The 24394-nt window shown below is 34.1% G+C and overlaps 2 protein-coding genes and 2 long non-coding RNA genes across 6 annotated transcripts; all 4 read right to left on the bottom strand.

The window, feature by feature from the left end:
- Positions 1-1438: 1438 nt before the first annotated feature.
- Positions 1439-2638, bottom strand: LOC116121809. Of its 3 annotated transcripts, none has more exons than XR_004126786.1 (4): positions 2481-2638; positions 1996-2354; positions 1753-1849; positions 1439-1528 (listed from the first exon to the last, which is right to left on the bottom strand). It is a non-coding gene; the product is annotated as an uncharacterized LOC116121809 (long non-coding RNA). The 3 variants fall into 3 exon arrangements; XR_004126785.1 differs by having other exon boundaries at positions 2203-2354; XR_004126784.1 differs by having other exon boundaries at positions 1753-2354.
- Positions 2639-4227: 1589 nt separating this feature from the next.
- On the bottom strand, positions 4228-5370 carry LOC116121820. Its single transcript, XR_004126794.1, has 3 exons — positions 5057-5370; positions 4649-4845; positions 4228-4357 (listed from the first exon to the last, which is right to left on the bottom strand). It is a non-coding gene; the product is annotated as an uncharacterized LOC116121820 (long non-coding RNA).
- Positions 5371-5494: 124 nt separating this feature from the next.
- LOC116121853 (putative disease resistance protein RGA3) lies at positions 5495-7761 on the bottom strand. The gene is made up of 3 exons (XM_031407770.1): positions 5969-7761; positions 5632-5878; positions 5495-5554 (listed from the first exon to the last, which is right to left on the bottom strand). The coding sequence occupies exons 1-3, from the start codon at positions 7759-7761 to the stop codon at positions 5495-5497; spliced, it is 2100 nt and encodes a 699-aa protein (XP_031263630.1).
- Positions 7762-15364: 7603 nt separating this feature from the next.
- LOC116121852 (putative disease resistance protein RGA1) lies at positions 15365-22204 on the bottom strand. The gene is made up of 2 exons (XM_031407768.1): positions 21890-22204; positions 15365-15538 (listed from the first exon to the last, which is right to left on the bottom strand). The coding sequence occupies exons 1-2, from the start codon at positions 22202-22204 to the stop codon at positions 15365-15367; spliced, it is 489 nt and encodes a 162-aa protein (XP_031263628.1).
- Between the last annotated feature and the right edge of the window lie 2190 nt (positions 22205-24394).

Genomic DNA, 24394 nt, shown 5'->3' with positions numbered 1-24394 from the left:
TGCAGGCTTGAGCCTAAAGTATGCATTTTCCTTTTTAGTTGGGCTTGAATCCATCAGAATTTTCTATTGCAATTGGGGAGTAATAAAATTGTAAAAAATGCCTTTGGGAAATGAATTAAATTACTTCAACACCACAGCTGAATTATTCAAATTAGAGAAAATTATTAATATTTTGATCTCTTCTATTTTGAAACCAAACTTATTCTTAATAGATTAATAAAATAAAATAAAGCAAATTAAACACACAATAACACAAGATTTTACATGATTTTGACTAAATTTGCTTACATCCATAAAACGTGATCAATTCACTATAAATATTACAAGCACAATACAAGATCAAACCCTTCTCAGCCTATCTCAATTTTGACACTCAAGATCAATCACTCAAGACTAATCCCAACCCAGCACTAAACCACCCGTTCTGTGTTTTGAGAAGGGATTTTAGCATTGTTTTAAAACCCGGACCGGAGGGCAAGCCGTTTTGCTGTCCGGGTCACGGTTCAATCGGTCCAACCGGTTGGACCGGTCGGTTAGACCGGTGACGTCAGCAATATTTTATTTTTAAAAAATTACATAATAACCCCTTAAATTTTAATATATTACAAAATTCCCCTAAAAAAGTTCAAATTGGTCCCTAAAATTTTTATTTATTCCAAAAATACCCCAATAAAATTACCAATTAATCCCTAAACTTTTGATATATCTTCAAAATACCCCTATAAAATTACAAAGTAACCCTCATAATTTTAAAATATTTCAAAAACCCCCTTGAGACCTAAACCGGACCGGAGAAGCTACTGGTTCACGGTCCAACCGGTCAAACCGGCTGGTCCAGTCCGGTTTTTAAAACAGAGGTTTTGACATTCAAATATCTTACTTTCCTTATCACACATCAACACTCTGAAACCAAAAAACTCCCACTTATATTGTACAAAACTCTTATCACATACAATTTTTTTTTTGTTTTTTCGGTAACCAAGGTGTCCAGGCTAACTTACTTGCACCTCAACTAATTTCCATGATCCATTAAGTATCTTACAAACCCCATAAACTGGGTACAACATAATTATGCATTGAGATAGGTGACCTCAAGATTTGAACCCAAAAAGTCAAGGAAGGGAGTACACCTCCTTGATCACCAAGCCAACCCCTTAGGGTTACATCCCATTTTACATGGAATCTTAGCTATTTATGAAATAAATTTCTTCCCAAATAGTACTAAAATCCCTTCTTAAATAAAGAACTACAAAATTGTCAAATGCGTTTGAGGAACTTATTATTGCAGGTATTGAGCCCAATACCACCTGGCCTGGCTTCATCACCTTGAAAGACTTTCTTCTGCCATCCACCGTAAATACAAAAATAATCCATCCTCAAAATAATGCTTCATATATTTAGGAGGCAATACTTGCATCAAAGCTAAAGTTTTTCCTACCTTGGCAACAGATCATAGTTAAGTGCCACTTGCTTTTATGCTTTCAATAATGGAACTGATAGAGTAAATGTTTACAAACCGCCACAATGCCTGGAGAATGAAGAAATCTAAAATTAGTTTGAGAAGTTTATCATTCAAAAAATTTTCGTAGCTAAATGTGACATTTTTTATATTGCCAAACTCAGTTATAAGAACAGATTATTGTGATGAACAAAAGAAATTATGAATTGAAATAAACTTTTTTAAATCTATATGTTTTGAATTAAGAATCTTCATTACATAAATTTTCTCAATGAATGGTCAAGATTTACTACCTTGCTTGCAGCCAAACAGTTTGAAGTTTTCTATGTCCACGAGAACACCTGATTGTGTTGAATCATTTGATACCATATCGCCTTTGCTATATCATCTCTTGTTAAGTCCACCAGGCGACAATGAAAATGAATCAAAATGAACATATTGACAGCAAAAATTTACAATTCTATAATTCAAGCACAAAATGGAAGAAGAAAGGTTATATCCAATTATCCATAGAAGTTTGATTGATATAAATATACCTTCTTCCAATCCTTCATTTCATTAATTGTCTTTAATTTCCAATTTTGATACCGTTTTAAATTCCTCCGCCTTTAGCCAAGATACATAGGAAATTAAAAATTTATCACAAATAGTAAAAGATAACACAAATTAATGTACTTGCTTCACAAAATGGTATACCATTTTAACTCATAAATAATTTTCTTGCTAAAGAAATGATTAATTACCTGAATTCCCAATGACTAAGGAGAATGAAAATAAGCTGAAAATATATAAATCCATGCAATTAGCAAGCGCAGAACACTGGAACCAGTGAGCCCGGTAAGAAGAAAGAATGTATCAAATGTTCACCATTTTCCTTACACTGGCTTTCTGAATCCTGACAATACAGCTAAAACATATTCAATAGATAGAATTTGATGCCTTCTTTACATAAGGCCACAATATTTTTAAATAATATATCTTAAATTGTTGTAGCTCAGTATATGGAAAAGGAAAAAAGCACCTCATTATTAAACATGCCACGCTTGTTTAGTACACCAACTGCTGACATTTATTTATTCTTCAAGCAATTCATCAAAATTTATGAGGTGCTTTACAATGGAGAGCTCCGGTGGAGGGGGCAAGATTGCATCATAGCTTGAGTGCCTGGGTCATGAAGAAAAGTCAAATTAACCAGTTTAAGCAAAGAATCATGGAAGATGATGAAAGAAATTTGAATAATTGCTCTAAAGACTCTTAGAGAAATTTCACCAAATAATGTTCAACATTATACCATTGATGTACTTTGTTTATAAGAAAAAAAAAATGCGGTTTCTTTATAAACTATTACCTGAATGTCCAACGAGCTTTTGAGGAGAATGGAAAACAAAGGTGAAATATCTAATCCGTGTAACTGGCAAGCACATAACATTGGGGCCAATGAGTCCGTAACAAGAAAGAATATATCAAAATGTCGAATGGAACTGCTACAAGTTTGTAAAAGCCTTAATACATTCAATCATGCAAACCTTAAATTTTAGTGGTAAAAGAATCCTGACAATTTGACACGAAACATCTTCTTTAGATGGAATTTGATGCTTGTTTATTAAATGAAGCCAAAACATAAACCAAACATCTATATATGTAAAAGCAAAAAGAACCACATTACTTGGCCAAGCTTGTAATGCATCAACTCTTGAATTTTTTTTTTTTTTCTTGACAACGTTAATGATACGACCAATGCCTGAAACTTATTCTTCAAGAAATTTATGAAATAATGAACTTGCACCATTGTTGGAATGGAAATATCAAAATCAAATTTCTTAACTGAAAAATAAAAAAAAGGCCTTCCAAGATGTTAATAGACAAAAGAAAGAATAATTGAAATTAGCAAAGGAAATTACCTCCAGAGTTCTGTATGTATAGCTTCACCACATCCTCCTGTATCGCAACCAAAAAGAAAATATTATTTTTATAGTAATTTAGAATTACTTGTATGTCTATGAGCACAAATACTGGAATAATTCATAGCAATTATTTATGTAGCCAAAACTTCTTGATGATACTGACATGAAATTCAATGGCTAAGATGCTTGGAAAAACACCTTGATCACATTTACAGCAACTCAAAACACTTCTGGATTGATGCCTTCAGTAACACAGAGCAATCCAATAATTCACCATAATTGCTTCCCCACATTAGGCCTTCTCAATTCTACACACACTTCATTGAATAGGAAATATTGTTTCTCCTGCATTCGGTTTGTCCCAGTTGAGAAGAAAAACAAAACAAACTTATCCCAAGATGCCTTGTTTTCTCCTCAAGAAACGTACTCTTCTCAGTTGTCCCCGCAAACCAACAAAGGATTCAATAAAAGCCCCCAAACAGGACATCTCATTTTTTTATTTTTAAGAGCCTGCAACATTAATAGATGAGAAAGACTTAGACAAAATATTAACAAAATACATCCAACATTATATGATATAAAGCAATAGTTGGTGCAGTTTAATACCTTTGGTTGTGAAATAATGGCCTTAGAATGGAATTCTGCATGAGGATTACGCCACCTTATATCATCGTAGAATAAATCAAACTTATCCAAAACATTCACAAGAAGAACCAATATAAGCCATCATGATTCTGCCCAAACCCTTGATCGTATTAAAAAGTTTCTCCATCATTCTGTCCATTGCTCTGCTCATCATCAACTAAGTCATACTTAAAAGGTCATTCTCAGTATAAGCAATATCTTGTCACTGACACACGCATTTGAGAAAAAATAGTGAGCTCAAATTTTATCTGTTGATCAAAAAACATTTGATAGCAGTATCGATACGGTTCCTTGAAACACAAGCCTTGGTTCAGCCATTTCATCTTTCAAACACCTTCTATGCATAATTCTGTTCACCCAAATGTACAATTTCAAATAAAAAGAATAACTCAAAACTGAACCAAAGTAGTTCAACATCCGCGACAAAAATGGAATATACAATACAAATGCAATAGTAAAAACTTTAATCGAGAGACAATGAGCGTATGATTCTATCCTGAAGAAAGAAGGCAAAGACAGATAAAGCCAGATTTAATTAAGAGTAATATTGGGTCTACCCGGCCTCATAACATAATTTTAGTGCAAAGATGTTTCAATTAATTGCAGATAACAACAAACTTAGAAAAGGAGAAGAAATTACCGGTGGGTGGATCATCTTAATGTAAAGGTGACATTAGGAATGCGGGAGATCTTGGACCAATCGTCACTTGTCTCCTTGCAACACGAACTTAGAATATAGCAGTACTCAAATCGCCAATTGTTTTCATGTTGCGATTGAAGAATGTAATTGGGTAGCGTCTTTAATAAAAACGTGCACAACAGGACATCGGATTTGTACTGTAGAGAAGGGTGCAACATTAAGAGATGAGAAAGATTAGCCAAAACTTAAACAACAAAAAAAAAAAAAAATCAATTCCAAAATGTAAAATTACTGGGTGTAATTTTAATGTGCCTTGAATTTAATCGTTCACGAATCATGATCTTAGAATATTCTTTCAATTCTTTCAATTGTAAATAACAACAAACTTAAAAATGGAGAAAAAATTACCTATGGGTCAATCATTACCAGATGGTAACGTCAGGAATGTGAGAGATCTTGTGCCAATCTTCACCTGTCTCCTTCTTGTAACGCTGACTTAGAGTACTGCAACCGGCGATCTCCAATTGTTTTAGTGTTGGCAATTGAAGAATGTAATTGGGCAGCTTTTTAAGGGGGCTTAAAGTAATGCTCAAGTTACGAAGACATGGCATGATTGTAATAACTAATTCATCTCCTTTCAAAATAATATCATTCCACTCTTTCCATCCATCCATCCATAAAAACTCAAGATTTTTCAATTTGGGAAAGACAATAGAAGATGTGGGAGTGTCATCAATTTCTATTCCCAAAAATTCATTACCCACTTTTTTTACTCTCTTGGCCTTTTTTATAAAGAGTGATTCAAGAGATGGTAATTTTCCCAAAGGAGGCAAATACTCACAGTTATCACAATGATAAAGTCTTAACTCCCTCAATTGGGTTAATGAAACTATCCAATTTGGCCATCTATTTGTACCGAAATAATACCACAAACATAGTTTCACCAAATTTGGCCAAAGGTTTGCTCGCTTAACTTCACCCACATCTGCCACATTTTCTAACCCCCAAATACCAAGACACCGAAGATTTGTCAAGTTTTTCAAACTTTCAATACTACATGCTTTACCGCCATGGCTACTACTACTCACTACAAAATTTTCCAAAGTTCGAAGACAAGTTAATCCTTCAATTCCTTTTGGCATGTATTCTACTCTACAAGTACGAATTATAAAATGCCTCAAGTTGATTAACTTTCCCATCTCTTCAGGTAATTTTGTTAGACTATCACATCTGCCCATGTTTAACGTTTGTAGATTAAATAAATCACACAATTCCTTCGGTAATTCTTCTAAATAGTAATGAATTGATAAATCAAGATACCTCAAATGTATCATCTTTTTTATTTCTCTAGGGATTTCTTGAATATCACAGCCACCAATCTGTAATGATCTTAGACTTAAGTTTTCAAATAATTTGGACAGAGTCAGCTGGCTTCTCGAATATTGACTCTTAACCAAAAGACTACGCAATTTAGTTTCATCAACAATGCCTATAGGAAAAAAGTCTCGTCTTTTAAGAATCACCATTGAGTGTCGAGCATTTTTTAAAGAAGATTTTAAATGCAACTCATTGTAATTATCAGTCTCGACACTAAAACATTCATTTTTTGTAAGAAATTGAGCAAAATCATGCACTATATCATGCATCTTACAACTTTCTATGCTACCATCATATTTATTTTTCTTAAAGTCTTGAAAAAGAGAGCGCATTGCTAAATTTTCAAAATACTCTTCCCCAATTAACTCCATATCTTTGTTTCGCTCTTCCTTAAGATAACTTTGCGCCATCCATAACTTAATTAATTTATCTTTCTCTATCTCATGATCTTTTGGGAAAATAGCACAATATGAGAAGCATTTTTTCAATGAAAAAGGCAAATCATAATAGCTCAATAGTAAAGGTGGAAATATCCCTTGTTCTACCTCTTCTATTTCCCACATTTCACTATCTAGGACATTTTGCCACTCTCCAATATTTGTTTTGAAACGCAAGAAGCTTCCTAAGGTTTTTATAGCGAGAGGTAAGCCCTTGCATTTAGCAACAATTTTTCTACCAATATCTTCTAATATTTCATTGGCTTCACTTGGAAATGCAATTTGACTAAATAACAACCAAGACTCATTTTTTGATAATGTCCCTAACATGATCATGTTGGTGGCTCCTATAGTTTTTGAAACATTTTCCTTACGTGTGGTAACTAGAATTCTACTACCTTGAGAGCCACACTTTAAACAATCTTTCAGTTGTTCCCAATTTCTGGAATCTTCAGTCCATACATCATCTAGGACAAGAAAAAACTTTTTTCTATCAAGATATTGACTTATATGTTGCAATATAGTTTCTAGTTCACCTAGTCTCGATGCATCACCTCCAAGAGATTCAAGGATTGCTTTTGCAATCCTAATCTCATCAAAAGGTTCCGAGACACATACCCATGTTTTTTTGTCAAAATGGGTTTTCACCTTATCACTATTAAAAACTAATCGAGCAAGAGTAGTCTTACCGATTCCTCCCATCCCTACAATAGAAATGACAGAGATGGCTGGTTCTTGACTACTCTCATTCAACAACTTGTTTAATAACTTCTCCTTATCATCGTCTCTTCCATGAACCATTGGTACATCAATAAAAGATGCAGTCATTGGTCGTCTTATTTCTGTAGTGCGCTCTTTCAAACTGAAATGAAACGTATCTTTTTCCCGAGCAATAACATCTAGTGTTTTATTTAGACTTCTTATCCTGCTAACAACGGCACAAGGCAGGATAACTTTTCTGAAACAAAAGCTATAACAAGGGACGAGGGAACATACCTTTTTTATCATAGGCTTGGAGGCATTTCCAACTTCCTTAAGTTGTAATTTTCCAATAGAAGTGTTCCACTCATCCAACACATCATCTATATCATAAGCTGCCTCTTTAAGCTTATCCAACCAATCCCTCACAGCACTATCCTTGAATTGTCTGCTCTCTGCATCTTCAAGAACAGCTTGAATGGACCGAAAATTACTGGTGAGTTTTCGGACGTCATCATCAACACCCGCCACAAGCTTCAACTCTTGACGAGCGATTGAAGCCAGCTGCTCCAAGACAAAAGAAACAAGTACTTCAGCCATACTGAAAGACGGTAAATGATTGAAGAAAGATGAGAAATTGATATTTAGTGTTGTGTGTAGAGTAGACAATGCAACGGTACGCACATTCAATAAATATAGGGCATGGAACAGATAGAGGGAATCTTAGTTTAACCAATAAGATAGAGGGAAGACTGGGGAGGGGATAAGAAATAACTTCGCCGCCCTGCCAACCATCAAACATATAGCCGGCTGGGTCCTTTTCTCATAAAAGCTGTCACTAAGTTTTGGGAATGATTTTTCATTAAGCAAAGAGTAAGCACAGTGTAGTTCTTATATATAGTAACAAAGTTTACTGTAGGAGGTAAAACGCACCGTTTTGTTAATGGTGTTATTAACAGTTAAACATCCTTTAACAAACTTAAAAGTAAACTAACTCCTTATTAATCCCATTTAATAAAAATTATATCAATAATATTAACCTCACTAATCCCTCTCACTAACCCCTCTCACTAATCCTATGTGGGAGTTTGTGATTGGCTTGGTTAGGTGGGACTCATTATTAGACAGACGAACCCCATGTAAATTGACGAATTGTGAACTGACATATGGTGTTAGTAAGAGAAGGTTAGTGAAAAGTGTTAATGAGTGTAGTTGTACTCAAATTATATATATAAATAATATAATTTGATGTAATAAATAACTTAATACGAAGTGATTTTGTAAAGATTCATATCTGAATTATAGGTAAAATAATACATTAATTATATCTCTAAAGTTGGGTTGATGACGTGTCATTATTTTATTGCCCACTGTATAGTTACAGTTCGAGGGTGTGCACAGTCTGCGGTTCTGTGCTACAGCCACCGAGCCGCCCCATGTATCTTTTGGGAAAAGTGGACGGCCTGATCGCCGCCTCCTTTAGAGCGCGTGGAAGCACGCATCACTCGATTACGTCCAAAGTGCTGAAAAATTGGTGCAGTCCGCACCCGGTTAGGTAAAATCATTAAACCCCTCCTGTGTCAATAATCTTACTGGCACTATAGTTGTTTGTAAATATATCAAAATGACCCCTACTAACTACTAAGAGGGGAGGGAACATTTATTATAGAGCAAAAAAATTGCTTATTCAACCCACTTTCATTGAAAGTGGTCAGACTACCCAATTAAATATTATCATATATTATGGATATAATGCCAAAATGTGTTAGTTTTTTTTTCTTTTTTTTTTTTAATTATGAAATATTGTAACAAGATTTAGTTGATAGGTCTTGTAGTGAGGTGCTAGAATATATTATTATAGGATTGTATTACATTAAATTTAATAAATTAAACAAACGTTGAGGTATAATAAAATAATAATATCCCTCTAAGGTATCTGAAATAACAAAAATTCTTCTAACTTTAATGAACTATTAACAAGTCATTAAAAGTTTGTAAATATTATAAAATTGTCCTCCTCTCTTTTATTATAACACTTAAAACTTAACGATAAGAAGATTTTTATTATTTCGAAATCTCATACCTCAATGAGGTTAATGTTATTAACCCTAAATTATTTAATATTATATTGAATTTACTATATATCTACCATTCGGTCTAGCGGACAATTATGAAAATCATGGATCAAAATAAACAAATTAGTGGAAATTGGCCATCACATAATAATGGAGCCACTGAGCATAGTAACAAGCAAGAGTATCATAAAGCTTCAACGGTATTAATAGATTGACAGTGCAAATAAACCTATAAAACAGTAATTTAGAAAAAAAGTTGGAGGTTACTGGATAAAAATTCTAAATCTAAAATTAATAAAAAAAGTGAAAAATAAATTTGAAAACAATTAAGCTTGTATTATTATTGTTAATTAGTCCAGCCCTTAAATGAAGTGGGCCTCTTGGGCTTCCTTATCAAATGCATGGGCCTAAGTCAACTTGCTTTGATGGCTACCTCATTTAAAGAGATTTTTTTTAAGAAATTGAATCCCAAGTTCCTATTTACCCCCTTAAGTTTAACAAACATTTACATAATCTGTTAGAGGATTTTTTCTATTTAAAGACTACAATACCTCTCATTCTGACATTGTCACAGTTTTAAAAACCCAAATTTTGTTATCTGACTATCTATTTCTCCTCAACGTTTATTATAATCAGAGAGTATACTAGATTTACCTAAAATTTAACAAACGTTTACATAATTAGTTAATTAGAAGGATTTTTCTGTTTAAAGAACAGAATATCTCTCATTTTGATATTATCAAAGTTTTTAAAGCCCATATTTTCCCTCCTGACTGTCTATTTCTCCTTAACGTTTGTTACAATCAGAGAGGATATATCCTAATACTTAAAACTATAAGACTTGGACTGGTGAACCTAAACCATGGGGATCAATATGGAATTAACTCATCTCTTACACAGCTTCATAGGTTTGAACTATTTTATTGATTGATTTTTTATTTTACTTGCCATGAGCCCACGACGGATCTTCCTTAAAAAATGACAATGAGACCACTTATGGGGCTTTCTTGAATGTGGATCCAGTTTATGAGAAGATATCACTAAGGAGCTTGGTAAGTTGATGAATACATTAACATATTAGAATAAAACTGCAAAATTTTAGGGAAAAAAAAACACATTGAATACTCAATTTATAAGGTTTGGCAGGCTTGAGTCTAAAATAAACATTTTCTACTTGGTTGGTTTTGGATCCATTAAACTTGCTAAGCTCAAAGCACAATTTCTACTTAGTTGAGCCGAGATTTCACGTGAAGATACATTTTATACTTAGAAACTAAATGCCAAACATACACTATACAATACTCCATCTCTTGATGTTGGTCCACTGGCTATTAATTTTTTTTGAAGCTCCTTTACCTCAGCATAATTCATTTGGTTAACTAAAATCCATTGAACTGACATTTTTAAAAGCTCTATTGCTATTGGGGAGTAATAAAATTGTATACATTGCCTTTGGGAAGTGAATTAAATTACTTCAACACCATAGCTGAATTATTCAAATTAAAGAAAATTATTAATATTTTGCTCTCTTCTATTTTGAAACCATAACATCTGGTTTTATGCGATTGGACTAAATCTGTCTACGTTTACAGAACGTGATCAATTCACTATAAATATAAAAAACACAATACAAGATCAAACCGTAGTAAAGCCCTCTCCATTTTAACACTCAAGATCAATCGCCCAAAGATTAATCCCAACTCGCCTCTGAAACCATTGTACACCGGCTCTCAGTTTTAACATACAAATACTTGACTTTTATTCAAGAGTATGCAAGTCTGCAACATCAAGAAATAAGAAAGATGAAGCCAAAATAAACTCCTACTTTATATAATACAAAGCAATAGTAGGTGATAGCCTAAGCATCGAAAGCTGCATGAGGGTTATGCCAGTTGATAGCAGTCTGTCCATTGCTCTGCTCCATCATCGACAGTCATTTTAAAAGATCATTCTCATTATAAGCAACTATCTTGCAACTTAGACTCCCTCTTGAGAACAAGTGAGCTCAAATTTTCTCCATTACTCAGCAAACATTTAATAGCAGTATCGAATATGGTTCTTGGAAACACAAGCCTTGGTTCAGGTATTTCATCTTTCAACCACTTTTCTGACCTTTACGTTGAAGAAAGAAAACAAAAACAGGGTTTACCAGATTTAATTAAGAAATTACCAGTGAGTGGATGGCCATTATAGCAGCTCTTGGAATCATTACGTAATGGTAATGGCATGATTGTAAAACTTCCATCTCCTCTCAAAGTAATATCATCTCACTCTTTCCCTCATACAAAAGCTGCTATTAAGGTAAACGAATTCTCCCACATCGACACGATAATAGAAAGCACAATGCTTTATAAACGACTTGGCAGAGTTTTTCCTTCGCCGGGCTCAGCAACGAGGGCCTGTAACCAAGTGGGGCAACAAAGTGGTTGGACGCTGGCTGGGCTTTTCAGGTTGGGTTTGCTGGGTCTTATATTGGCTCGCCCAATCCAAGTAAAGAGTTGAACCTTGTGGGCTGGGCGAAGGCCTGGACCATACGGTTCCTAAAGTGGAGGATACAGCGTGAGGCTGGTCACAGAGCAGCGACTACCTCCCGCTCTTGTCAGTGGATGGATAACGGGTCGGTTCCCATCATGCTCACCAATGCCTGGCAAGCCCATCTCAATTGGACACCCACTTTTTTTTTATTTCATTTATCTCATTTGATATTTACTCCATAACACGTACGTGAATTGGCTGAAAAGGAGCCTGATAATCTTCTCTCTAAAATGCTCCCCAGTTATGTTAGTTTTCAAATAGTCTCATCGGCAACAAGAGAACTACTGTGGTTAGTAATGTCAGAGAAATTACTACCTGCCAACTGCTGCACTTAATTAGGTATGTGTTCTTCAGGTTACTTTATTATTTGAATTGATTTTGGAGTTAATGATTTTTTTCCACCCAAATAATGGTTTAAAGATATTTTGCCATCCAGAAACTTTTAAAATATCACTTTATTAATCAAATTTATATTCTAATAGTAAACCAAAAGCAAACTCGGTTTAAGTGGTTAAAGTTTTTTAAGAGGGGAGGTCGATGAATCTTTTGGTGGTAAAAGGTTGGATTTTGATGATTTGAATTGATCGGAATTTTACTTAAAAGGGACGATTGCACAAGCTTTAATCGCTTAATTGCCAATAATTGGCAAGGTTAATGGGAGTAAGGTTTGAAAGGTTTTTGTGAGTGATGATAGGGAAAGAGAATAGTGGTTGTATGCGGTTGCAACGATGCTGAAATTAGAAACAGAATATAAATTTAGATAATAAAGTGGTATTTTAAAAATATGTGAATGAGAAAGTATCACTAAACCATTATTTGGGTGAAAAAAAGTCGTTTACTCTTGATTTTGAGTTCATATTTACATTACACAATTAAGATAGGAAATGGGTGAAGATTTAACATTTTGTATTCATTTTTGCCGTATACATGGGCCAAGACCAATTGCACCAAAATACAAGTTCTTTGAAAGTTCCATTTCTGTTCCTAATGCTATAATTTCTATTGTCACCTGAGGAAAAAAGTAAACGCCTTGACTTCTGACTTTGAATTTTCTCTGCTCATAATTTTCAATGTTCATTTGGCCCTGCATATGATTTCATACATTGATATTTAGTGTTGTGTGTAGAGTAGACAATGCAACGGTACGCACATTCAATAAATATAGGGCATGGAACAGATAGAGGGAATCTTAGTTTAACCAATAAGATAGAGGAAGACTGGGGGAGGGATAAGAAATAACTTCGCCTCCCTGCCAACCATCACCATGTAGCCGGCTCGGTCGTTTTCTCATAAAAGCTGTCACTAGGTTTTGGGAATGATTTTTCATAAGCAAAGAGTGAGCACAGTGTAGTTTTCTTATATAGTAACAAAGTTTACTGTAGGAGGTAAAACGCACCGTTTTGTTAATGGTGTTATTAACAGTTAAACATCCTTTAACAAACTTAAAAGTAAACTAACTCCTTATTAATCCCATTTAATAAAATTAATCAATAATATTAACCTCACTAATCCCTCTCACTAACCCCTCTCACTAATCCTATGTGGGAGTTTGTGATTGGCTTGGTTAGGTGGACTCATTATTAACGACACGAACCCCATGTAAATGACGAATTTGAACTGACATATGGTGTTAGTAAGAGAAGGTTAGTGAAAATGTTAATGAGTGTAGTTGTACTCAAATTATATATATAATATATAATTTGATGTAATAAATAACTTATACGAAGTGTTTTGTAAGATTCATATCTGAATATAGGTAAAATAATACATTAATATATTCTCTAAAGTTGGGTTGATGACGTGTCATTATTTTATTGCCCACTGATAGTTACAGTTCGAGGGTGTGCACAGTCTGCGGTTCTGTGCTACAGCCACCGAGCCGCCCCTGTATCTTTTGGAAAAGTGGACGGCCTGATCGCCGCCTCCTTTAGAGCGCGTGGAAGCACGCATCACTCGATTACGTCCAAGTGCTGAAAAATTGGTGCAGTCCGCACCGGTTAGGTAAAATCATTAACCCCTCCTGTGTCAATAATTTACTGGCACTATAGTGTTTGTAAATAATCAAAATGACCCCTACTAACTACTAAGAGGGGAGGGAACATTTATTATAGAGCAAAAAAATTGCTTATTCAACCCACTTTCATTGAAAGTGGTCAGACTACCCAATTAATATTATCAATATTATGGATATAATGCCAAAATGTGTTAGTTTTTTTTTCTTTTTTTTTTTAATTATGAAATATTGTAACAAGATTTAGTGATAGGTCTTGTAGTGAGGTGCTAGAATATATTATTAAGGATTGTATTACATTAATTTAATAAATTAAACAAACGTTGAGGTATAAAAAATAATAATATCCCTCTAAGGTATCTGAAATAACAAAATTCTTCTAACTTTAATGAACTATTACAAGTCATTAAAAGTTTGTAAATATTATAAAATTGTCCTCCTCTTTTATTATAACACTTAAAACTTAACGATAAGAAGATTTTTTATTTCGAAATCTCATACCCAGAGTTAATGTTATTAACCATAATTATTTAATATATATTGAATTTACTATTATCTACCATTCGGTCTAGCGGACAATTATGAAAATCATGGATCAAAATAAACAAATTAGTGGAAATTGGCCATCACATAATAATGGAGCCACTGAGCATAGTAACAAGCAAGAGTATCATAAAGCTTCAACGGTATTAATAGATTGACAGTGCAAATAAACCTATAAAACAGTAATTAGAAAAAAGTTGGAGGTTACTGGATAAAAATTCTAAATCTAAAATTATAAAAAAAGTGAAAAATAAATTGAGAAACAATTAAGCTTGTATATTATTGTTAATTAGTCCGCCCTTAAATGAAGTGGGCCTCTTGGGCTTCCTTATCAAATGCATGGGCCTAAGTCAACTGCTTTGATGGCTACCTCATTTAAAGAGATTTTTTTTAAGAAATGAATCCCAAGTTCCTATTTACCCCTTAGTTTAACAAACATTTACATAATCTGTTAGAGGATTTTTTCTATTTAAGACTACAATACCTCTCTTCTGACATGTCACAGTTTTAAAACCCAATTTGTTATCTGACTATCTATTTCTCCTCAACGTTTATTATAATCAGAGAGTATACTAGATTTACCTAAAATTTAACAAACGTTTACATAATTAGTTAATTAGAAGGATTTTTCTGTTTAAAGAACAGAATATCTCTCATTTTGATATTATCAAAGTTTTTAAAGCCCATATTTTCCCTCCTGACTGTCTATTTCTCCTTAACGTTTGTTACAATCAGAGAGGATATATCCTAACTTAAACTATAAGACTTGGACTGGTGAACCTAAACCATGGGGATCAATTGGAATTAACTCATCTCTACACAGCTTCATAGGTTGAACTATTTTTTGATTGATTTTTTATTTTACTGCCATGGCCCACGACGGATCTTCCTTAAAAAAGACAATGAGACCACTTATGGGGCTTTCTGAATGTGGATCCAGTTTATGAAGATATCACTAAGGAGCTTGGTAAGTTGATGAATACATTAACATATTAGAATAAAACTGCAAATTTTAGGGAAAAAAAAACACATTGAATACTCAATTTATAAGGTTTGGATCCCTCACACCACTATCCATGAATTGTCTGTTCTCTGCATCTTCAAGGACAACCCGAATGGATCGGAAATGGCTGGTGAGCTTTCGGACTTGGTCATCAACACCCGCCACCAGCATTAACTGTTGGTCAAGTTGTTGACGAGCGATTGAAGCCAACTGCTCCAAGACAACAGAAACAAGTGCTTCAGCCATACTCAAAGATGGAAAAGGATTGAAGAAAGATGAGAAATTAAATTAAACTAACTGTTTATGAATCCAGGTTTAGAAACTAACCAGCAGCTTAACTAAACTACATTGTTTAACTCAACTTGATACTAAACTAACTCTTTATTGAACAGGTGGTGTTTAAAAAATTCATTAAACCTGGCGGCCACCTTGTCTTGGGAAATATATTTTATGCGTAAGAAAATTGATTGAAATTTTGGCATTAAATGCACAACAGATGCCTTGGGAAATATTTTTTATGCCTCAGAAAATTGATAGAAATTTTGTCATTACTACTGCATGACAGATGTCTAGGGTACGTGGCATCAGCTTTAATTAATGGGTAATGCTATGACCGAAATTTTACACTGAATTTTTGTACTTAAGGACATGACAACCAATCAGATTTTATTAGTCTTTTATGAATAAAAAATTATCTAATATTTATAGACATTCTTCCATATTTAATGAACTTTCATTTATATTGTATGGACAGGTATCTATTTACTAGATAGATGTTCATTCAAAATATTTAAAATAAAATAATAGATGCTCGTCCATCTTATATGGACGTGTGTCTATATAAGATGGACACTCATTCAAAAAATTTTAAAAAATTTTACATTCAATGGACAAGCGTCTCTTTATTTAATTTAAAAAATTTTACATTCAATTTGGGAGGCCCAAATTTTAGTTTAATAAAAAAATTTCTTTAAATTTTTCAATTAGAATGTTTAAAAATTTAGGTCTCCCAAAATAGGTTTCATTTCTCTCTTGCATTTTATTTATAAATGAAAAAAAAAAATGAAAAATTTGAGAATGGATGCCAGTCCACTCATGTGGATGACGATCATCCAAATAAGTGGACCGATCATCCAAATGAGTGGACTGGCATCCATTCTTTTACTTAAAATCAAATTTTTTTTCTTTTATTTCATCTAAAAATTTTATATTTTAAAAATAAATATTTCATCTAAAATTATATGGACGCCCGTCCATATAATATGGACGATCGTCCATAGTAAAAGGATATGGACGGGAGTCCGCGTCGGTGTCCGCAGCATTTTTCTTAATTAATTATTGAGCAATGCTATAGTTATCGAAGAATGCGCTTCGAATTCATGCACCGAATGACGTGACGTCATTATGTTTTCTTAAAAAAGGATATTCATAATTAATCGACGTCAAGATGGCATCACGTCATTCGGTGTATAAGTTCGGTGTACATTATTCATTAACTGTATTATTTTCCTTAATTATTTTATGAATTATGGGAGTGGTGATTTTAATGAAAAATATTTAAAATTCCATAATAATTTTTCCACTTAAAAAAAAACCTTAATTAAATAAGGAAAAAAAACAACTCATTTTGAAGGGTGTGTTCTTTTTTTATTTTTAAATGTTAAAATTGATTGAGAAGAGTGAGAAATGAAAATCTATTGGACATATTTGTCTAAAAATGTATTTTTCAAAAGGCCATTCTAAGTGAGGCCGAAATGACAGATTAGTACCTAAAAGGTTTGAAAATGACAAACTAATACTTTCCGTCATGTACTGTTACTGATTTCTGTTTGCAAAAGGATAATATAGTAATTTAATGTACAGTTACCAAACTTTTAGGCTCCGTTTGGTTCACAATTTTGTGTTTTTGGGAAAAGTTTTTGAAAAAAGTTTAAAAAAAAGTTGAATTGGGCGGGTATTACAATGTAGGATTTACAAATTATAAAATACCCCTTATGTTTGTTTATTTACAAAACACCCCCATAATAAAACATTAAAAGTTAACAAAAACACCTCTAACCCACCCTCAAATACGGACAGCCGGCCACCACCGCCAGAGGGTGGCTGGATTCACTGTATCGGTGCATGACCGGCTGGATCTTACCGATCGGGCATCGATATGGCCAGATCTAGCCGTATTTGCTCCTCAACGACGGCCAACAAACGGTCGTCGTTGATGGTCAACGACGATCGTTTTTTGGCCGTCGTTACCAACTAGTTACGGCCAAAGATCTGGCCTTTTCTGAACAGATCCACTGTGGATCTGATCGGAAAGGGCTAGATCAGCGCACTACCGACCAGATTCAGCCGGTAGTGCGCCATCCTACTAGATTCTGGCCATTTTCCAGCGGTGGTGGTCGAAATATGGTAAATGTGGATTGTTGGGGTGTTTTTACAATTTTTAAAAAAATATTTAGAGGTATTTAATTAAATTAACAAATTTAGAGGGTTCAAAAAAAGTTGAATAATATTGAAAGTAGTATTCCCAAAAACCAGGGCTCCATTTGGTTCGCTTTTGGGAATACTAATAATAGTATTCCCAAAAAAGTTAAACAGTAACATGTCGACTCCATTTGGTTGCCAATTGGGAATACTACTTTTAGTATTCCCAAAAAAGTTAAACAGTAAAATACCCCAAAACTTTGATTTTTTGGAATATTACTCCAAATATTATTCAACTTTTTTTAAACCCCTTAAATTTGATAATTTAATTAAATACCCCTAAATATTTTTTTTAAAATTACAAAAACACCCCAATAATTCATATTTACCAGATTTCGGCCACCACTGCCGGAAAATGGCCGGAATCTGTTAGGATGGCACACTACCGGCTGAATCTGGCCGGTAGTGCTTTTTTGCAGAGATTATGGTTATCTCCAAGCTTCCTTGTGTTTTGAGAGCTTGAAATGAAAAAGATATTGGGATTGGAGGTGGCGGTGGGCCGTGTCTAAAAATTCAAGGCTCATCGTATCGTGGGCCGTGTCGTGCCAAGGCCCACAAAAATTCGTGCCGTGTCGGCCCATCAAATTTGAAGGCCTACAACACGGCCCACTACATATTGTGTCGTGAGTCGGCCCACTTGTTTTGTAAAAATATATAATTTCAATATTTATAAATGATAGTAATTTTGATTTATAATTAATAATTATTATAAAAATATTTTATATGTTATATTTAGTGACATTTTGTATTTATATTAATTAAAAAAATATATAATCATTATAAAATGTATAAAATAATGACACATTGAAATATTAATTGAATTTCAACACTTTTTATTGTTTATAAGTTATAATTATAAATACAAACTTAAAAATTAGGATTAAGAATTATTATACATCTTAATTTTCATTAATTTCTAAGGGTGTATTTGGTTTATTATTTTGGATAAGATTTTGGGAAAATATTGGGTAGTTGAATAGGAGAGTATTACGAGGTAAAATTTAAAAATTTCTAAAAAACCCCATAAGTTTGCTAATTTAATTAAATACCCCAATATATAAATTTTTTGTAAAATAACAAAAACACCCCCATCACCCGCAGTGCCAGATTCCGGCCACCACCACGGGAATTTGGCTGAAAAATTGTGTTACGACACAGACATGTTGAATCTGTGTCGTACTGCGTCGATATGACCTTTTTTGGCCAGATCTATAGCCAAATGTGGTCGTCGAAAGCCGGAAAAAGCCAAAGATATGGTCGTGGTTTTCGGTCAATGATGGCCAGATTTGGCCTTTTCTGGCCAGATCCACTGTGGACTGGCCGAAAAAGGCTAGATCGGTGAACTACTGGCCAGTTATGGTCGTGGTGTAGGCCGTTGTATATATTTCGGCTACCACCGACGGTGATTACTGGAATCTAGCAAGTATGGGTTGATGGGGGTATTTTTGTTAATTTTTAAACCTTTTTTTTTTGGTATTTATGAAATTAATAAACTTTAGGGGTCTAAAAGTAATTAAATTTTTTTTCAAAAAATGTGTCAAACAATATTTGGGGAATATGGATAGAAATAGGGAGCCAAACACACCCTAAATTCTTATAATTTAATTTTTCATAATTTTTTATTTTTTTGGTGCTATGCCTATGTGCCGACACGGCGCCGACTCTAATTGGAATTTATATTATATATGCAGTAGCTAGGACGCAATGAGACGTTTACTTTGAAGTGCCAGTTGCAATGCAAGAAAATTGCAGAGTCTGATTCCTGAAGATATGAGAAGAATTATCTGCTATGTTATTAATTAGGAAGGAACGTCAAAAAGTCAACATGATAGGCTATGTTTGGCTTAGTATTTTTATCTATATTCTGGATCTATTCTCAAAATAATGTTTGACGCATTATTTCAGAAATATTACCCTATTTTTTAATTACTTTTAGACCCTATAAGATTATTAATTTCACTAAATACCCCTTGAAAAAAAGTTTAAAAATTAACAAAAACACCCCCATCAACCCAACTCGTAAGATTCCGGCAACCACCGTCGGTGATAGCCAGAATCTGTACAACAGCCTAACTTCCGACCAGAAATGGCCGGAAGTTCACCAATGTGGTCTTTTCCGGTCGTCGACGTCCATAACAGACCGTAGATCTGGCCTTTTCCGGCAAGATCCACCATGGATCTGGCCGAAAAAGGTCATAACGACGTGTTACAGCACAGATCCAACCGGTCTGTGCCGTAACAAAATTTTCCGGCCAGATTCCGGCGGTGGTGGCCAGAATCTGGCACTGCAGGTGGTGGGCGTATTTTTGTCATTTTATCTGTTAGGGTCTTTAATTAAATTAGTAAACCTGAGGGTTTTTTTACAAATTTTTAAAATTTACCTCGTAATACTCCCCTATCCAATAACCCAATACTATCCCCAAAATTCTATCCAAAATACTAAACCAAACGCACCCATAATTATCCGAAATACAAGTCAATATGGGAATATGAACACTTTGCATCGGTCAGTGCACTGTCACTGGTTCATGCCTGCCTACAGCGGCGGTACTGAATCGAATTTGTGTATAGAATGACGTGATAAAATCTTGATCATTGATTAATTTTAACTTAATATTAATCAACGGTTGATTAATTTTAACTTAATATTAATCAACGGTCAAAATTTTATCACGTCATTCGGTGCACAAATTCAGTGCACTACTATCAGTGGCTATAGCATTACTCGCCTAACAAATGATAAATTTTCGTTTGTTTCACTTTTGGGAGTATTCCCAAAAAAGTTAAACGGTAAAATATTATTATTCTCAAAATATTATTTTATATTTTTCAATTTATTTTAAATTTTATGAATTTATTAATTTAACTAAACACCCTCAAATATTTTTTTTAGAAATTACAAAAATACTCTGATCATCCTCTAACGGTGACGACCGACTGTCCATATTTAATGGATGGGTTAAAGGTGTTTTTGTTAATTTTTAATATTTTATTATAGAGATGCTTAGCAAATAAACAAACATAAGTGCGTTTGGTTTAGTATTTTGGATAGGATTTTAGGGATAGTATTGGGTTATTGGATATGGGAGTATTATGAGGTAAATTTTAAAAATTTATAAAAAAGCCCTTAGGTTTACTAATTTAACTAAAGACCCTAACATGTAAAATGACAAAAACACCCCCACCACCTGCAGTGTCAGATTCCGGCCACCACCGCCGGAATCTGGCCGGAAAATTTCGTTACAGCACAGACTTGTCGGATCTGTGCCGTAACACGTCGTTATGGCCTTTTCCGGCCAGATCTACGGTTTGTTATGGCCGTCGACGGCCGGAAAAGGGCAAACGAGGGCCATCTTTGGCCGTCAGCGACGGCCAAAGATGTGGCCGTCGTTTTCGGTCAACGACGGCCAGTTCTTTGGCCGTGATCTGGCCTTTTCCGGCCAGATCCGTGGTGGATCTGGCCAGAAAAGGCCACAGCGGTGAACTTCCGACCATTTCTGGTCGGAAGTTTGGCCGTTGTACAGATTCCGGCTATCACCGACGGTGGTTGCCGGAATCTGACAAGTTAGGTTGATGGGGGTGTTTTTGTTCATTTTTAAACTTTTTTTCAGGGGGTATTTAGTGAAATTAATAACCTTATAGGGTTAAAATGTAATTAAAAAAATAGGATAATATTTTTAGAATATTGTACCAAACGCTATTTGAAAAATAGGATCCAGAATAGAGATAAAAATATTAAACCAAACGCATACTAAGATATTTTTATTAATTTTCAAATCTTATAACATAACACCCATCTAATTTAACTTTTTTTCAAAATATTATTTTAAAAACTACAGAATAATAAACCAAACTGAATAATCTTGTATTATGGCGTTATTGATTAATGTTTCAATCCGCGATTTCTTTATTTACTTTTTTTTTTTTTTTNGTGCGTTCTGTCAAACTGAAGCCAAACATATTTTTTTCCATACAAATAACATCTAGCGTTCTATTTAGACGCTTTATCTGGCGAGCAATGGCACAAGGCAGGATAACTTTTGTAAAACAAAAGCGATAACAACAGATGAGGGAACATACCTTTTTGATCATCGACTTGGAGGCATTTCTAAGTTCCGTAAGTTGTAATTTCCCAATAGAAGTGTTCCACTCATCCAACACATCATCTATATCATACGATGCCTCTTTAAGCTTGTCCAGCCAATCCCTCACACCACTATCCATGAATTGTCTGTTCTCTGCATCTTCAAGGACAACCCGAATGGATCGGAAATGGCTGGTGAGCTTTCGGACTTGGTCATCAACACCCGCCACCAGCATTAACTGTTGGTCAAGTTGTTGACGAGCGATTGAAGCCAACTGCTCCAAGACAACAGAAACAAGTGCTTCAGCCATACTCAAAGATGGAAAAGGATTGAAGAAAGATGAGAAATTAAATTAAACTAACTGTTTATGAATCCAGGTTTAGAAACTAACCAGCAGCTTAACTAAACTACATTGTTTAACTCAACTTGATACTAAACTAACTCTTTATTGAACAGGTGGTGTTTAAAAAATTCATTAAACCTGGCGGCCACCTTGTCTTGGGAAATATATTTTATGCGTAAGAAAATTGATTGAAATTTTGGCATTAAATGCACAACAGATGCCTTGGGAAATATTTTTTATGCCTCAGAAAATTGATAGAAATTTTGTCATTACTACTGCATGACAGATGTCTAGGGTACGTGGCATCAGCTTTAATTAATGGGTAATGCTATGACCGAAATTTTACACTGAATTTTTGTACTTAAGGACATGACAACCAATCAGATTTTATTAGTCTTTTATGAATAAAAAATTATCTAATATTTATAGACATTCTTCCATATTTAATGAACTTTCATTTATATTGTATGGACAGGTATCTATTTACTAGATAGATGTTCATTCAAAATATTTAAAATAAAATAATAGATGCTCGTCCATCTTATATGGACGTGTGTCTATATAAGATGGACACTCATTCAAAAAATTTTAAAAAATTTTACATTCAATGGACAAGCGTCTCTTTATTTAATTTAAAAAATTTTACATTCAATTTGGGAGGCCCAAATTTTAGTTTAATAAAAAAATTTCTTTAAATTTTTCAATTAGAATGTTTAAAAATTTAGGTCTCCCAAAATAGGTTTCATTTCTCTCTTGCATTTTATTTATAAATGAAAAAAAAAAATGAAAAATTTGAGAATGGATGCCAGTCCACTCATGTGGATGACGATCATCCAAATAAGTGGACCGATCATCCAAATGAGTGGACTGGCATCCATTCTTTTACTTAAAATCAAATTTTTTTTCTTTTATTTCATCTAAAAATTTTATATTTTAAAAATAAATATTTCATCTAAAATTATATGGACGCCCGTCCATATAATATGGACGATCGTCCATAGTAAAAGGATATGGACGGGAGTCCGCGTCGGTGTCCGCAGCATTTTTCTTAATTAATTATTGAGCAATGCTATAGTTATCGAAGAATGCGCTTCGAATTCATGCACCGAATGACGTGACGTCATTATGTTTTCTTAAAAAAGGATATTCATAATTAATCGACGTCAAGATGGCATCACGTCATTCGGTGTATAAGTTCGGTGTACATTATTCATTAACTGTATTATTTTCCTTAATTATTTTATGAATTATGGGAGTGGTGATTTTAATGAAAAATATTTAAAATTCCATAATAATTTTTCCACTTAAAAAAAAACCTTAATTAAATAAGGAAAAAAAACAACTCATTTTGAAGGGTGTGTTCTTTTTTTATTTTTAAATGTTAAAATTGATTGAGAAGAGTGAGAAATGAAAATCTATTGGACATATTTGTCTAAAAATGTATTTTTCAAAAGGCCATTCTAAGTGAGGCCGAAATGACAGATTAGTACCTAAAAGGTTTGAAAATGACAAACTAATACTTTCCGTCATGTATTGTTACTGATTTCTGTTTGCAAAAGGATAATATAGTAATTTAATGTACAGCTACCAAACTTTTAGGCTCCGTTTGGTTCACAATTTTGTGTTTTTGGAAAAAGTTTTTGAAAAAAGTTTAAAAAAAAGTTGAATTGGACGGGTATTACAATGTAGGATTTACAGATTATAAAATACCCCTTATGTTTGTTTATTTACAAAACACCTTCATAATAAAACATTAAAAGTTAACAAAAACACCTCTAACCCACCCTCAAATACGGACAGCCGGCCACCACCGCTAGAGGGTGGCTGGATTCACCGTATCGGCGCATGACCGGCTGGATCTTACCGATCGGGCATCGATATGGCCAGATCTAGCCGCATTTGCTCCTCAACGATGGCCAACAAACGGTCGTCGTTGATGGTCAACGACGATCGTTTTTTGGCCGTCGTTACCAACTAGTTACGGCCAAAGATCTGGCCTTTTCTGAACAGATCCACTGTGGATCTGATCGGAAAGGGCTAGATCAGCGCACTACCGACCAGATTCAGCCGGTAGTGCGCCATCCTACTAGATTCTGGCCATTTTCCAGCGGTGGTGGTCGAAATATGGTAAATGTGGATTGTTGGGGTGTTTTTACA

Source organism: Pistacia vera, unplaced genomic scaffold (genome assembly GCF_008641045.1).
Source record: "Pistacia vera cultivar Batoury unplaced genomic scaffold, PisVer_v2 Contig129, whole genome shotgun sequence".
NCBI classification, from domain to species: domain Eukaryota; kingdom Viridiplantae; phylum Streptophyta; class Magnoliopsida; order Sapindales; family Anacardiaceae; genus Pistacia; species Pistacia vera.
The sequence above is the reverse complement of the archived record's forward strand: the minus strand, read 5'-3'. Positions and strand labels throughout refer to the sequence as shown.